Genomic DNA, 12,542 nt, shown 5'->3' on the forward strand with positions numbered 1-12,542 from the left:
ATCATTGCTTTCTCCTGGTGGTGTTGCTGGGGTCCTGGGATGCTGGCCATTCTCCAAGTAGAATGGGGTAAAGCCTGTGGTTTCTGAGACACTGTTGTTGTAGGCAAACTTAGCAAAGGGGAGAAGATCTTCCCAATTCTTCATGTTGTACTCCAGGAAAGCTCTGAGGTAGATCTTCAAAGTCTTGATGGTTCTCTCTGCCTGTCCATTGGTCTGCTGGTGTCTGGCAGTGGCTAGGAGGGTGTTGCAGCCTAAGAGTTGCATCAAGTTGGACCAGAATGAACTGGTGAACTTGGTGTCTCTGTCTGATACAATCACTTCTGGGAGGCCATGGTGCTTGAAGATGTGCTTCAAGAAGAGCAGGGCCAGGTCCTTGGCTGAGGCTCTGGTGGTGGTGGGGATGAAGTGGCCTCTCTTTGACAATCTGTCAACAATGACAAAGATGGCATTGTGATCAGAGGAAGTCATAGGTAGGTCAGGGATCAGGTCAATGGAGATCTGGCTCCATCTGGTCTTAGGTACTGGGAGGGGCTGCAGCAAGCCTGCTGGTGGTTGCTGACTAGGTTTGCTTCTCTGGCAGGAATCACAAGACTTGACATACTTCTTAATGTCCTTGTACATCCTTGGCCAGTAGTAATGCCTTGCTAGGGCATCATGGGTCTTAGTGATGCCAAAGTGTCCAGCATATTGAGTGTCATGGGTTTCTTGGAGTAGGCTCAACCTTAGGTCTGGGTCACTAGGAACAAAGATCCTGTCCTGGAAATAGAGTAACCCATCTTGATGGCTGAGGTACTTGAGCCTTTGTTGCTTGTCTTCTGGTCTCCTGGGGTCATCCAAAGCTTGGAGGAGCTCTTGAAGTTCTGGGTCTTCTGTGGTACTGGTCTTCAATCTCTCTTGAAGGGTGCTGGTGGTGTGGGTCACAGCATTCAACTCTGCTGTCACCAAGGCCTTGCACTTGATGCATCTTGGGGCCAGGTCTGGTCTTCTAGACAGGATGTCTGCCACTGTGTGGAGTCTTCCTGGGCCATAGCCAATCTCAAAGTCAAAAGATTGGAAATTCATGACCCATCTGGCTTGTCTTCTGGTCAAGAAGGGCTGGTTCTGTAGCCACTTGAGGGACTGGTGGTCTGAGATGACTTTGAAGGGGGTTCCTTCCAGGTAGGGCCTCCAAACTCTGAGGGCATCATGGATGGCTAACAGCTCTTGTTCTCTGGTGTCATATCTGGTCTCTGCTGGGGCCATCTTCCTGGAGTGGTAGGCAACTGGTCTCATGCCTTTCCCATCATCCTGTCCAAGCCATGCTCCAACTGCATAGCCTGAGGCATCAGGGAAGACAGTGGTAGGCAAGGCTGGGTCAAAGGGTCTGAGTACAGGGGCTTTGGTAACCATATCCTTCAGCTGCTGAAAAGCTTTCTCCTGAGGTTCAGACCAGGTCCAGGGCTTGTCATTTCTCAACAGGTCTGTCAATGGTGCAGCTTGCTCTGCCAGGTCCTTCAGAAAGCTATGGAAGTAGTTCACCAGGCCCATGAACTGTCTGACTTCAGTGACACTCTGAGGGGTGGGCCATTCTTGAACAGTCTGCACTTTCTTGGGGTCAAGCTTGACTCCTTCATGTGAGACTACATGGCCAAGAAACTCTACTTCTTGCTTGAGGAACTGGCACTTGCTGGGGTTGGCATACAGCTTGTTCTGCCTGAAGGCTTGCAGAACCTGCTTGAGGTGGTCCAGGTGATCTTCTGGGGTCTTGGAGTAGATGAGGATGTCATCTAGGTAGACAATAACAAAGATGTCCAAGAAGGGTCTAAGGACATCATTCATCAAAGTCATGAAAGTGGCTGGGGCATTGGTCATTCCAAAGGACATGACCAGGAACTCAAAGTGACCATATCTGGTTCTGAAGGCTGTCTTGGGGATGTCTTCTGGGTGGACTCTGATCTGGTAATAGCCTGACTTCAGATCTAGCTTGGTAAACACCTGGGCTCCATTCAGCCTATCCATCAGCTCATCAATCCTAGGGAGGGGATATCTGTTCTTGATGGTGATTTTATTCAGAGCCCTGTAGTCCACACACATCCTCAAAGAACCTTCTTTCTTCTTAACAAAGAGGATAGGTGCTCCAAATGGGCTCTTGGAGGGTCTGATGTGGCCTGCCTCCAGAAGCTCTGAAAGCTGCTTCCTCAGTTCTTCTAACTCCAAAGAAGAGAGGTGGTAGGTTGGTCTCCAGGGGGTCTGGTTGGGGTCACTGAGTTCAATTCTGTGATCTACTGATCTCTCAGGGGGAAGTCCTGGGGGAAGCTCTTCAGCAAAGACATCTTGATAGTTTTCAAGAAGCTTGGTGACTTTGGAATCCATGGTGTCTGGAGGGGTGCTGGTATCTTGAGGGTTCTTGAGATACACAGCAAAAGCTGTTGCTGTCCTCTTCTTCAGTGTTCTGGCCAACATCTTTGCTGATACCATGGTGATAAGATTGGACTTCTGGGATTTGTTGGAAGAGCTGGCCTGCTTAACAAACCATCTGACTCTGGGGTGCTGGGAGGTGGTGAAGGTCACAGTGTTCTTGTTGTAGTTGATACTGGGATTCCTCCAGGCAAACCAAGGTATACCCAGGATCAAGTCAAACTTGATTGGGGCTACTATAAAGTCTGACTGTTCTGTGTAGGTTCCTACTGAGTACTGAAGACCTTTGACAAAGCCTATTTCTTGGTGCTTTCTGTCATCAGCCATAGAGATTTCTGCTCCAGGGAGAGAATGAGTCACCAGTTGTGCCTTCTTGACAAAGGACTGTGACACATAGAGTTGGTTTGCCCCATTATCCAGGAGAATGGTTACTGGGATTCCTTGGATTCTACCTTGCACAGTCAGCAAGTGACTCTGGGGAATCCTTGGCCCTTTGTATTGAAACTTAGCGCTTGGAACACTGATTTCCCGTGTAGAAATCACTTCTGAAAGGCCTAGTAATGCCTGTGGCCGCTAGTAAGACTTCTAGGTGCAGTAACTTGTGGGATAACACGCTTGTATTAATCCAGAGACATGCAAAAGTCCCCTTTATATAACCCAGTACATTCTCCAGCCTCCCTCCGCCTTTGTTTACTGTTTACATGCTTCAGCCCACTTGTTTACATGCTCAGCCATGCTCAGCAGTGCTCAGCAGCTTCAGCCATGCCTTGGCAAACATTACCTGAAGATCTAGATCATCACAAACCTTCCAGACCTTCTAGGAGCGCTTACATGATGATTTACCCCTTTAAATCATTCACACACGCGTCTGTGATCATTCTGATTACTCTAAGTCCAATTCCCCACGTTGTAACTTAGCCAGATCAGATGTGAACTGTCTAATGACATCCCAGCATGATCTCACATGATTTATAGATCATACAGCGTGGTTTAAGCCTGAATCTCAACACTTGACATGGCTTTGCCACCAGACTTCAGCATGGAGTTCCAAGTAGGTGGTGGCTACTAACAGTTGGCCTTCTGGTGATAGATCTGCAGCTGCCTGGAAGTACTCTTCAAGTCTGAGGAGGTATGTCCTAATCTCTTGGACATTCCTGTTGCCTTTGTAGGGCTTCAACTTGCTTTGGAGGACTTTTACCAGGGATTTATCTACTCTGGGTTGGTACTGAGCAGTGGCTGGTGTGGTGGAGTTCAGCTGCTGGAGCTTTGCTTGATAAAGCTCCTGCCTGACCTGGTCTATGTCAAGCTCAGCAATGGTGTTGAAGAGAATCTCTTCCTGGCTGGTCATGGTGGTAATGGGGTGGAGTCTTGGGTAGTTACAATATTACTTGTAACAACAACAATAGGGTGGGTCACAGGCCCAAGAGATGCAATGTTACTTGCAGTCAAGATAGGGTGGGTCACAGGCCCAAGAGATGCAATGTTACTTGCAGTCAAAATAGGGTGGGTCACAGGCCCAAAATATGCAATATTACTTGCAAGTACAACTGGTGGGGAGGATACAGGGGGACTCTACAGCTTCTTCACAATCCCACAATAGAAAAACTCTATCTGTTTTCTCAGAGCTTCTGATGCTAACCAAGTGGTGTGTCTGGTGGTAGTTCTGGAGGTTGTGCTGGGGGTAGGTTTGTGGTATGGGGTGGTGTGAGCTGGTCTGTAGGAGTCCTTGAGGGGGGTTCTGGGCATAAGTTGGGTCTGAGATAAGAGGCAGGGGTCTTCTGATATTACTCAGAAGGTCTAGGGCAGGTTCTGGGGGTCTGGGGATCTTAGCTTCTGATCTCTCACAGAAGGTCTAAGAGTCTGGGGTTGTTGTCTAAGGTGGTGCTACCATGTAACAGGCTAGCAGGGACAAGAAGACAACAGAAAACTAGGGAAGACTTGGTTACTACTTCTTATTTTCCCTTTGAGGGGCCTCAGAGAGGTTGTAACAGGCTAGCAGGGACAAGAAGACAACAGAAAACTAGGGAAGACTTGGTTACTACTTGTTATTTTTCTGAGGGGCCTCAGAGAGGTCCTCTTTTTATAGACAAAGGGGCTGACAAATGCTATATCCTAACTACCCAATCAGATCTCACCCACATCATCCTAAACTATTTGTCAGCCTATTGCACCATTTGCAACCAATCCGATCTTGTACATGTCATCCTAAACTATTTGTCAGCCTATTGCACCATTTATAGCCAATCACAAGTGAGACAAGTCATCCTAAATACACTGTGCCACTTGATTGAAAGGAGCAGATGCCAGTGTGTCAGGATACTCATCTAATTTAGCCAGAAATGGCTAAATCTGCTTATTTATCTAATTCTGGTCAAATGAATGCTGACACCATCAGCAAAGTCATGTGACCACTAGTTTGGAACCACATCTAACTAGTATAACCATAGCACTGACAGAAGAATTCTGTCACAAAGAGCCACTGAAAACGGTGCCAAAGTTGAGTTTGGCAGCAAGGGATGCTGTATCAAGACTTCAGATGGTCAGGAGGCAATCCAGGGAACTCTAGGCGGCGGTCTATACATGTTTCATGCAAGAGAACATGCAAACATAGCCTCTGGAATGAGTTTGGACCTCTGGCATCGCAGGTTAGGACACCTGAACGTCAACAGCATCAAAATCTTGGCTAGGAACCAGCGGGGAAGCGGTCTGGAGGTCAAGAATCACACAGAAATATCACCATGTGAAGCCTGTGCCATTGGAAAGATCACCAGGCGTCCCTTTCCAAAGGGAGAAGCAGCTAGAGCGGCTCTACTGCTGGGGGTGGTTCACAGTGATGTGTGTGGGCCCATGAAGACACCAAGTCATGGTGGGGCAAAGTACTTTGTCACATTCATTGATGACAAGTCAAGGATGACAGCAGTTTATCTTCTGAAGGAGAAGAGTGAGGTTCTCAGCAAATTCAAGGAGTTTGAGGCCTGGGCAACCAACTTCATGGGGCAGAAGATCAAAACTCTCAGATCAGACAATGGGGGAGAGTATGTGGGCAAAGAATTCAAGAAATTCTGCAAGCAGAAGGGAATTCAGCAGCAATTCAGCACCCCCTACACACCAGAGCAGAATGGTGTTGCTGAGAGGATGAACAGGATGCTGGTGGAAATGGGAAGGTGCATGCTGCACCACAGTGGACTCAGCTACAAGTTCTGGGGCGAGGCAATCATGACAGTGGTCTATCTCAGGAACAGGAGCCCCACTGCAGCACTCAGCAACCAATCAACACCATTTCAAGAGTTTACAGGCAGTAAACCAGATCTCCAGCACCTCAGAGTGTTTGGCTGCATCACCTACACTCATATTCCAAAGGAAAAGCGGTCAAAACTTGATGAGAAGGCCAAGAAGGCAGTCATGGTCGGCTACAGCACTCAGAGTAAGGCCTACAGACTGTGGGTACCTGAAATGAACCAAGTTGTCATGTCAAGGGACGTCATCTTTGATGAAAACTTGATGTGGAGCACTCAGCAGCGACTGCAGAGTGTACCACAGCAAGACCAAGAGCTACAGATGCCTCTGGGAGGGGAGCCTTTGTTCTTGGACGACCAAGAAGGGCTAGGGACGGTTCAAGAGACTCAGGGACCATCTAGCATCACTCCAGACAACTCTTCAGCATCAGAAGATGATGGGGACGACTTCCAAGATGCTGAGGAAGTGCCAGAACTCAGCAGGAAGAGTGCCAGATTTCACAAACCACTGGGAGAGTGGTGGATTGCAAAGCCAACTCAGTCAAACCTGGCTTTTGCCTTCACCATTGGGGAAGTTCCACAGGAAGAACCCAGCACTCTGGCTGAAGCTAGGACCAGACATGATGCCAAACAGTGGGAGGTGGCTGTCAAAGCAGAATATGACTCTCTGATGGAGAATCAGACATGGGACTTAGTCAAACTACCACCAGGAAGATCCACAGTTGGCTGCAAGTGGGGTTTTCAAGCTGAAACTCAAGTCAGATGGCTCTGTAGAGTGCTACAAGGCCAGACTGGTAGCCAAAGGATACTCCCAAGTTGAAGGACTGGACTACAAAGAGACATTTGCCCCAGTAGTCAAGTTTGCAACCATCAGGACGGTCCTGACACTAGCTGCCATGAAGGACATGGAGATTCACCAAATGGATGTCAAGACAGCATTCTTGAATGGGACCATTGAGGAGGACATCTACATGGACCAACCAGAAGGCTTCACCATGGCAAATGGACTTGTCTGCAAGCTAAAGAAGAGTTTGTATGGGTTAAAGCAAGCTCCAAGAGCCTGGAACAAAGTCATTGATGGGCAACTCAAAGAACTTGGCTTTGAAAGGTGTGAATCAGACCACGGGCTGTACATCAACAAGAAGATGGGCATCCACCTTATCCTATATGTGGATGACCTTATTCTGGCATCAAAGGACGACCAGGAGTTGTTAAAACTCAAAGAAGAACTCAAGAAGCAGTTCAAGATGGCTGATATGGGCCAGTTAGAGCATTTTCTCGGCATTCAAGTGGTCAGGGACAGAGCCAACAGGTCAATCTGGCTCTCCCAACAGCGGTACCTCGGTCAAACATTGAAGAAATTCAATATGAGTAACAGCAAACCAGTTGCCACACCACTAGAGAATGGCCAGAAGCTCACCAAGGCCATGTCACCACAAACTGAGGCAGAACAGCAAGAAATGAACGGGGTTCCTTTCAGAAGTGCTGTTGGAAGTCTCATTTATGCAATGCTGGGCACCAGACCAGACATAGCAGCGGCAGTTGGATCAGTCAGCCAGTACCTTTCCAACCCCGGACATCAGCACTGGATAGCAGTCAAACGGATCATGCGGTACCTGAATGGCACCACAGACCTAGGACTTCAACTGGGTGGCATTCAGAGCAAGTGGGAGCTATCTGCATACTCTGATGCAGATTGGGGCGGTGATTTGGACTTCAGGAAGTCTACCACTGGCTTCTTAGTCAAGATTGGCAGCAGCACAGTCAGCTGGCAAAGCAAGAGGCAACCTACAGTCGCTCTATCATCAACAGAGTCAGAGTACATGGCTCTTTGTCAAGCTACCAAGGAAGTTATCTGGTTCAGAACACTCCTAGGCGAGCTAGGACATCAGCAAAGCGGTCCTACAACATTGTATGGTGACGATCAGGGCGCCATAGCACTTGCCAACAACCCAACACATCATGCAAGGACCAAACATATTGATGTGCGGCACCACTTCATCAGACAAGCAGTAGAAGACAAGAAAATCAGCCTCAAGTACTGTCAGACAGAAGAAATGATGGCTGACATTCTCACCAAGGCTCTACCCAAGACAAAGCACCTTAAACTTTGTGGTAAAATGGGTCTCTGTCAGAAATCAGATGATTCACTGAGTGGGAGTGTTGAGATTCAGGCTTAAACCACGCTGTAGGATCTATAAATCATGTGAGATCATGCTGGGATGTCATTAGACAGTTCACATCTGATTTGGCTAAGTTACAACGTGGGGAATTGGACTTAGAATAATCAGAATGATCACAGACACGTGTGGGAATGATTTAAAGGGGTAAATCATCATGTAAACACTCTTAGAAGGTCTGGAAGGTTTGTGGTGATCTCGATCTTCAGGTAATGTTTGCCAAGGCATGGCTGAAGCTGCTGAGCACTGCTGAGCACGGCTGAGCATGTAAACGAGTGGGCTGAAGCATGTAAACAAGTGGGCTGAAGCATGTAAACAGTAAACAAAGGCAGAGGGAGGCTGGAGAATGTACTGGGTTATATAAAGGGGGCTTTTGAACATCTCTGGATTAATACAAGCATGTTATCCCACAAGTTACTGCACCCAGAAGTCTTACTAGCGGCCACAGGCATTACTAGGCCTTTCAGAAGTGATTTCTACATGGGAAATCAGTGTTCCAAGTGCTAAGTTCAATAGTGGGACCTCAGGGGACACCAAATGCCAGCATATCACTGGAATAAAATTGAGATGCTGCTGGGTGGGAGCCTTTCTGTTCTTGGATAAGAAGGAAGAGCTAGGGCCAAAACTGGAGATCTAGCAAGGCACCAGTAGGTTCATGGGGATGTCATACTTGTGAAAGAATGCTTCTTTTGGATACTTGTATACAGTTAAACCAAAGTAGTAGAGTAGCATGGGGTGTAGAGTAGCATAGTGTGAGGTTGAATTTTTAGTTTCAACCTAGTCTAAAAGATGGGCAGGACATGTGTCTAAAACAAATGATCAATAGAGATGCATCTGTCTGCCTGCATCTTGTCCAGGCCTGCCCAGAACAAGTGAGGTACTCCATATTTATATGTTCATTTGCCTGCTAAACTTTGAGACTAGGCTGTATCAAGATATTTGTGTGTATCTCCTGGTGTACCAACCCATGGTTGATTCTTTTTTATTAGTTCTAGATAGGGTAAATAGTCAGCCACTGCCTTGGCATTTCCTTGGCATTTTTGTCTATAAAAAGGGGGTGCTTTCACACCACCACTCAATAACAACCAACCTTGCTCTCAAGTCTTTTCTTTCCCCTGTATCTTCTTGTCCCTGCTGCTATTATTATAAGTTATTAATTAAGTATGTATATATCTGAGGTAGATAACATTTGCTTGTTCTTCTTGAGTCTTCCTTTTGCATACTGTTCTAAGTTCTACAATATAATAAAAAATATCTATATGTAACTATAAGATATTGAAGTCCAGATTATTGAAGATATAACTCAGTATAGTAATCAGTTAGTATATTAAAAATAATAATAATTTATTTACTACCACACTGTTACAGTGAATCAAAAATGATATCCACTCTTATCTAGAAGTACATATATGCAAGGGAAGTCTCTTGTACATCCTTTAATACATATTGCATAAATACTAAATAATGTGCAAAGCATCTTGGTTGTGCAGACAGAATTCCTCACTTAAAATGGAATCCAGAGCTGCATGTGAAACGTTAGTGCATGAAATGATAAGAAGATTTTATTGACTCATACTTACCTCCACACTACAGCTTTGGACAGCTTTTCCTCCAGTTTCTCTCGGTTTGAATATCTATAAAGACATATTTGATTGAAGCAAGTGTGTGATATTGGCAGGTTTTCCGAGTCCTAATAGATGGATGATAAAATTCGAGGTAATGAATTAGGCTATCCATGAACAGCATATGATGTTGCCATTCTGCTACCTCGCCAAGACAGGACACTTTGAAAGCCATGTTCTGTATCCCTGTTGCCGGTATTCGATCGGTCCCTGTTACAAATAGCAGGAGTTTTCTTTTCATCTCGGTGGGATACGCATTCACAATGTCCCAGAAATTGCGAACTGTTCGATCTGATGAGGTGAAACTGACACGAGCAGGACATAAGATGAGATGCTCCAAAGGGAACGACCGGGTGATGCCCGTACCCTTCGTATTCAGTCACACCCTCGAGACCGTGAATATCAAGTTCTGTGCCGCCACACACCATGAGTTCAATCTCCGCTGGGCGGAAGAGCGACAGGGCATTTCCGCCGCATACGTAGCCAAAGCCAGCTTTAAAGGCTGTAAACTGTGTCTCGATCGAGTCATTGAGCACCCAGTTGACATATCTGTCGACGAACTCCTGTTTGTTGTCCTTCGTGACAGGTATCCTATCTCCATTGGGAACAAGCGGTACCTATTTCCGCACGAGCATGAGATTGAAGTCACCATATCCTATATTATCAGTGGGGTTCACCTGCTTAACCTCGCCGAAGGCTTCATATTCTGCCACAAAGTCACGGCAGAATACGGTCTCCACATCGTCACCATCGTATGACAGTAATTGTTCAAGACCTCTGCCCAAAGCAGGTCGCAACTTTTTCAGGTCTTCCAAACCACAAACATGGCCAAGAAGTTTTTTATAGCACGCCGGTGGAAAGTGAACCTGTTTTCACCATTTGTGTTGAGCATTTATGGACATCATGAACCAAAGACACTGCAGTCCTACATCCAAGATGTTGGAGTTATGTATCGCCAGGCCAATGATTGTTCCTACGAGTCGAAACTCTTCGGTATTCTCAAACGATGCCGGGTTAAACCAGCACAAATGGCTGTCGTCGTCAAATGTAAACATCCCATATTGCGGATCGAACAGATCCCGCACCAGTAGAAGAAACCACTCCTTAGTGAGGCCGCCAGCATCTACTCCGTCTTCGTCTGATGTGATATATAAATTCCATCGGTTGGCGTCATACAGTCTGCTGCGTTATGTGGCAATAAATATGACTTACTGACGAACTCAATTCGCAGTTTTTTTTTCAGATCAAAATGTCGTGACTGCAATTGATTTAGAGAATCCTCTATTAAGGCACTTCTTCGAATGCGGAGCGACAAGAATGGGTCCGTGACCAATCCGTGCAGGGCTGTGCGAAAGAAAGCCTCCTTGAATCTTGAATAGATGCGAGTCACTACTTTACGAATTAAACCCGTCGTTCAAATGGTTGTACCTCTCTGCCATTTGCCGTTTGGCATCCGCTTCCATGATCTAGCCTTTGTCAACAAAGGTGAACCGGCAAAAACCATAGCTCAAAACTGGATTACCTGCATTTTTCCCCCAAGCGAGACAAGAAATGGATATTGACAGAAAGCGAACGCACTGGAGAATTGTTCAATGATGTGGTGCTTCGAGTATCAACCTGACTAAGGCTACCAACCCGGTGCGATCACCTTGCCAAATTTGGAAATCTCTGTACAAGTTGATATAATCCACCACAGTATTGTAGAAATCGGCCATCGGTAGCTGCTCCGCACGATGGCCATTTGCCGCAGCTAGAGAAAAGAACGTCAACGATGTTCACACTTGTAGGTGCCCCATAGCGTCGAGAACTTACAGAGAAGAGCCATGACACGGGCTGCTGACCGCGTTGCCCAGTCTGAAGGATAGTTTTCTGTCATCCCTAACCCTCTCGATAAGAACTTCTTCCCGTGGCACTCTCCTAACAGCGCATACATACCCTCTTTCTGAGCTAACCGAAAGCTTATGAAATGATTGACCATTCCAACCCGTTTTTGAAAAACTGACAACGGGAGTCTATTTGGAATTGAACTTGAATATCTGCCACTCTATGATATTCATCCGAACCGGAGTGTACCGACCTTGCAAACCAGTTGACCACATAATGATGCAAGTCATTTGAAAGACAGGACGTCAGACCAAGGATACGTGCGAGAATGTCGTGATAATAATTGACCTCGACATTTGTGCCATGCGTCGAAAACATCGGGCACTGCAACGGTCATATAGTCAGCCAGATGACTTCAATCTGAGTTCAGAAAACAAACCTCTAATAAAATCATCAGGAATCTGATATCTTCCTTTCGCACCAGTTGCCTGCTTATGATACTCAGCCCATGACACTTTAGGTGCAAATTTATCATGTACAGTGCCAAAACTTAACCTGCCAGGTCGTCGGACAAGCTTATCAATGCCAACCATCATGGCCCTTTGCAGCTTGGGTCCCTAAATCGACGTTTAACAACAAGATCTTTCTTCAGCTGCATCTCCTGCCAACAGTGACGAGGCTCACTTGTAACATTATCAAGCGATATGCTTCTCGAACGTCAGTCAGTGCCACACCTGGTGTGTCCAGATTAGCTTCTGAATACTTAGCATATAGATTTAGCACTATTGATCAGTGAATATCCAACAACTCTGCGCGCGATGTTACATTCGAGAAGCTTTCGTTCAGCGCATAATATTTTGAAAAGCAGTCGTGGATGACAATCTCCGCATGAGCCTCATCAGTTTTGACATCGTTGAATAAGGTTTGAGCACTTTGAAGCGTCAGTGGTGCTGCAGAAGACGCCCCTAAATTCACAGTCGGTATAAAAAACCACACAGCAGTGTAGAAGCAATGCGCATCACCATACCCTGTGCAAGTGGAAGAGGTGTCAGATCCGTTACACAGTCACAGACGGTGCAGCGAAAGCAAGATACACTAGCAGGAAAACGGAGGAGGTTATAGCAGCACAAGCAGGTTGCCTTGCTTTCTTGTTGCTGAGTCGGTATCATGGGAAGGGTTGGGCATGGGGAATGGAATTGGGAGCCGGAGGAGTTTGAATGGCGAGTGCTGGGTGAGTCATCACGGCTGTGCCATTTCTAGTCACATGACTCTACGGTACGAGC

At 46.5% G+C, this 12,542-nt stretch overlaps 2 protein-coding genes across 2 annotated transcripts; both read right to left on the reverse strand.

The window, feature by feature from the left end:
• Positions 1-3,400: 3,400 nt before the first annotated feature.
• SPPG_09325 (uncharacterized protein) lies at positions 3,401-3,745 on the reverse strand (the record flags this gene model as incomplete). Its single annotated transcript, XM_016757484.1, has 1 exon — positions 3,401-3,745. One exon carries the CDS (start codon positions 3,743-3,745, stop codon positions 3,401-3,403), a length of 345 nt encoding a protein of 114 aa, XP_016606984.1.
• A 5,387-nt stretch (positions 3,746-9,132) lies between these two features.
• On the reverse strand, positions 9,133-12,466 carry SPPG_05905 (uncharacterized protein). Its single transcript, XM_016754113.1, has 18 exons — positions 12,287-12,466; positions 12,085-12,224; positions 11,944-12,021; positions 11,815-11,876; positions 11,699-11,747; positions 11,513-11,643; positions 11,371-11,447; positions 11,248-11,313; positions 11,071-11,185; positions 10,958-11,012; positions 10,864-10,901; positions 10,648-10,805; positions 10,365-10,573; positions 10,113-10,301; positions 9,802-10,052; positions 9,581-9,740; positions 9,394-9,503; positions 9,133-9,335 (listed from the first exon to the last, which is right to left on the reverse strand). The coding sequence occupies exons 1-18, from the start codon at positions 12,426-12,428 to the stop codon at positions 9,314-9,316; spliced, it is 2,052 nt and encodes a 683-aa protein (XP_016606985.1). The 5' UTR covers positions 12,429-12,466; the 3' UTR covers positions 9,133-9,313.
• Between the last annotated feature and the right edge of the window lie 76 nt (positions 12,467-12,542).

Source organism: Spizellomyces punctatus (assembly GCF_000182565.1).
Source record: "Spizellomyces punctatus DAOM BR117 chromosome Unknown supercont1.10, whole genome shotgun sequence".
NCBI lineage: Eukaryota > Fungi > Chytridiomycota > Chytridiomycetes > Spizellomycetales > Spizellomycetaceae > Spizellomyces > Spizellomyces punctatus.

Coding starts and splice junctions, on each gene's coding strand:
- SPPG_05905 (XM_016754113.1), bottom strand. CDS start 12,428: ATGATACCGACTCAGCAACAAGAAAGCAAGGCAACCTGCTTGTGCTGC. Junction 12,022..12,084: donor TGAACGAAAGCTTCTCGAAT/GTAACATCGCGC, acceptor CTATATGCTAAG/TATTCAGAAGCTAATCTGGA. Junction 11,186..11,247: donor CCGTGTCATGGCTCTTCTCT/GTAAGTTCTCGA, acceptor TCTTTTCTCTAG/CTGCGGCAAATGGCCATCGT.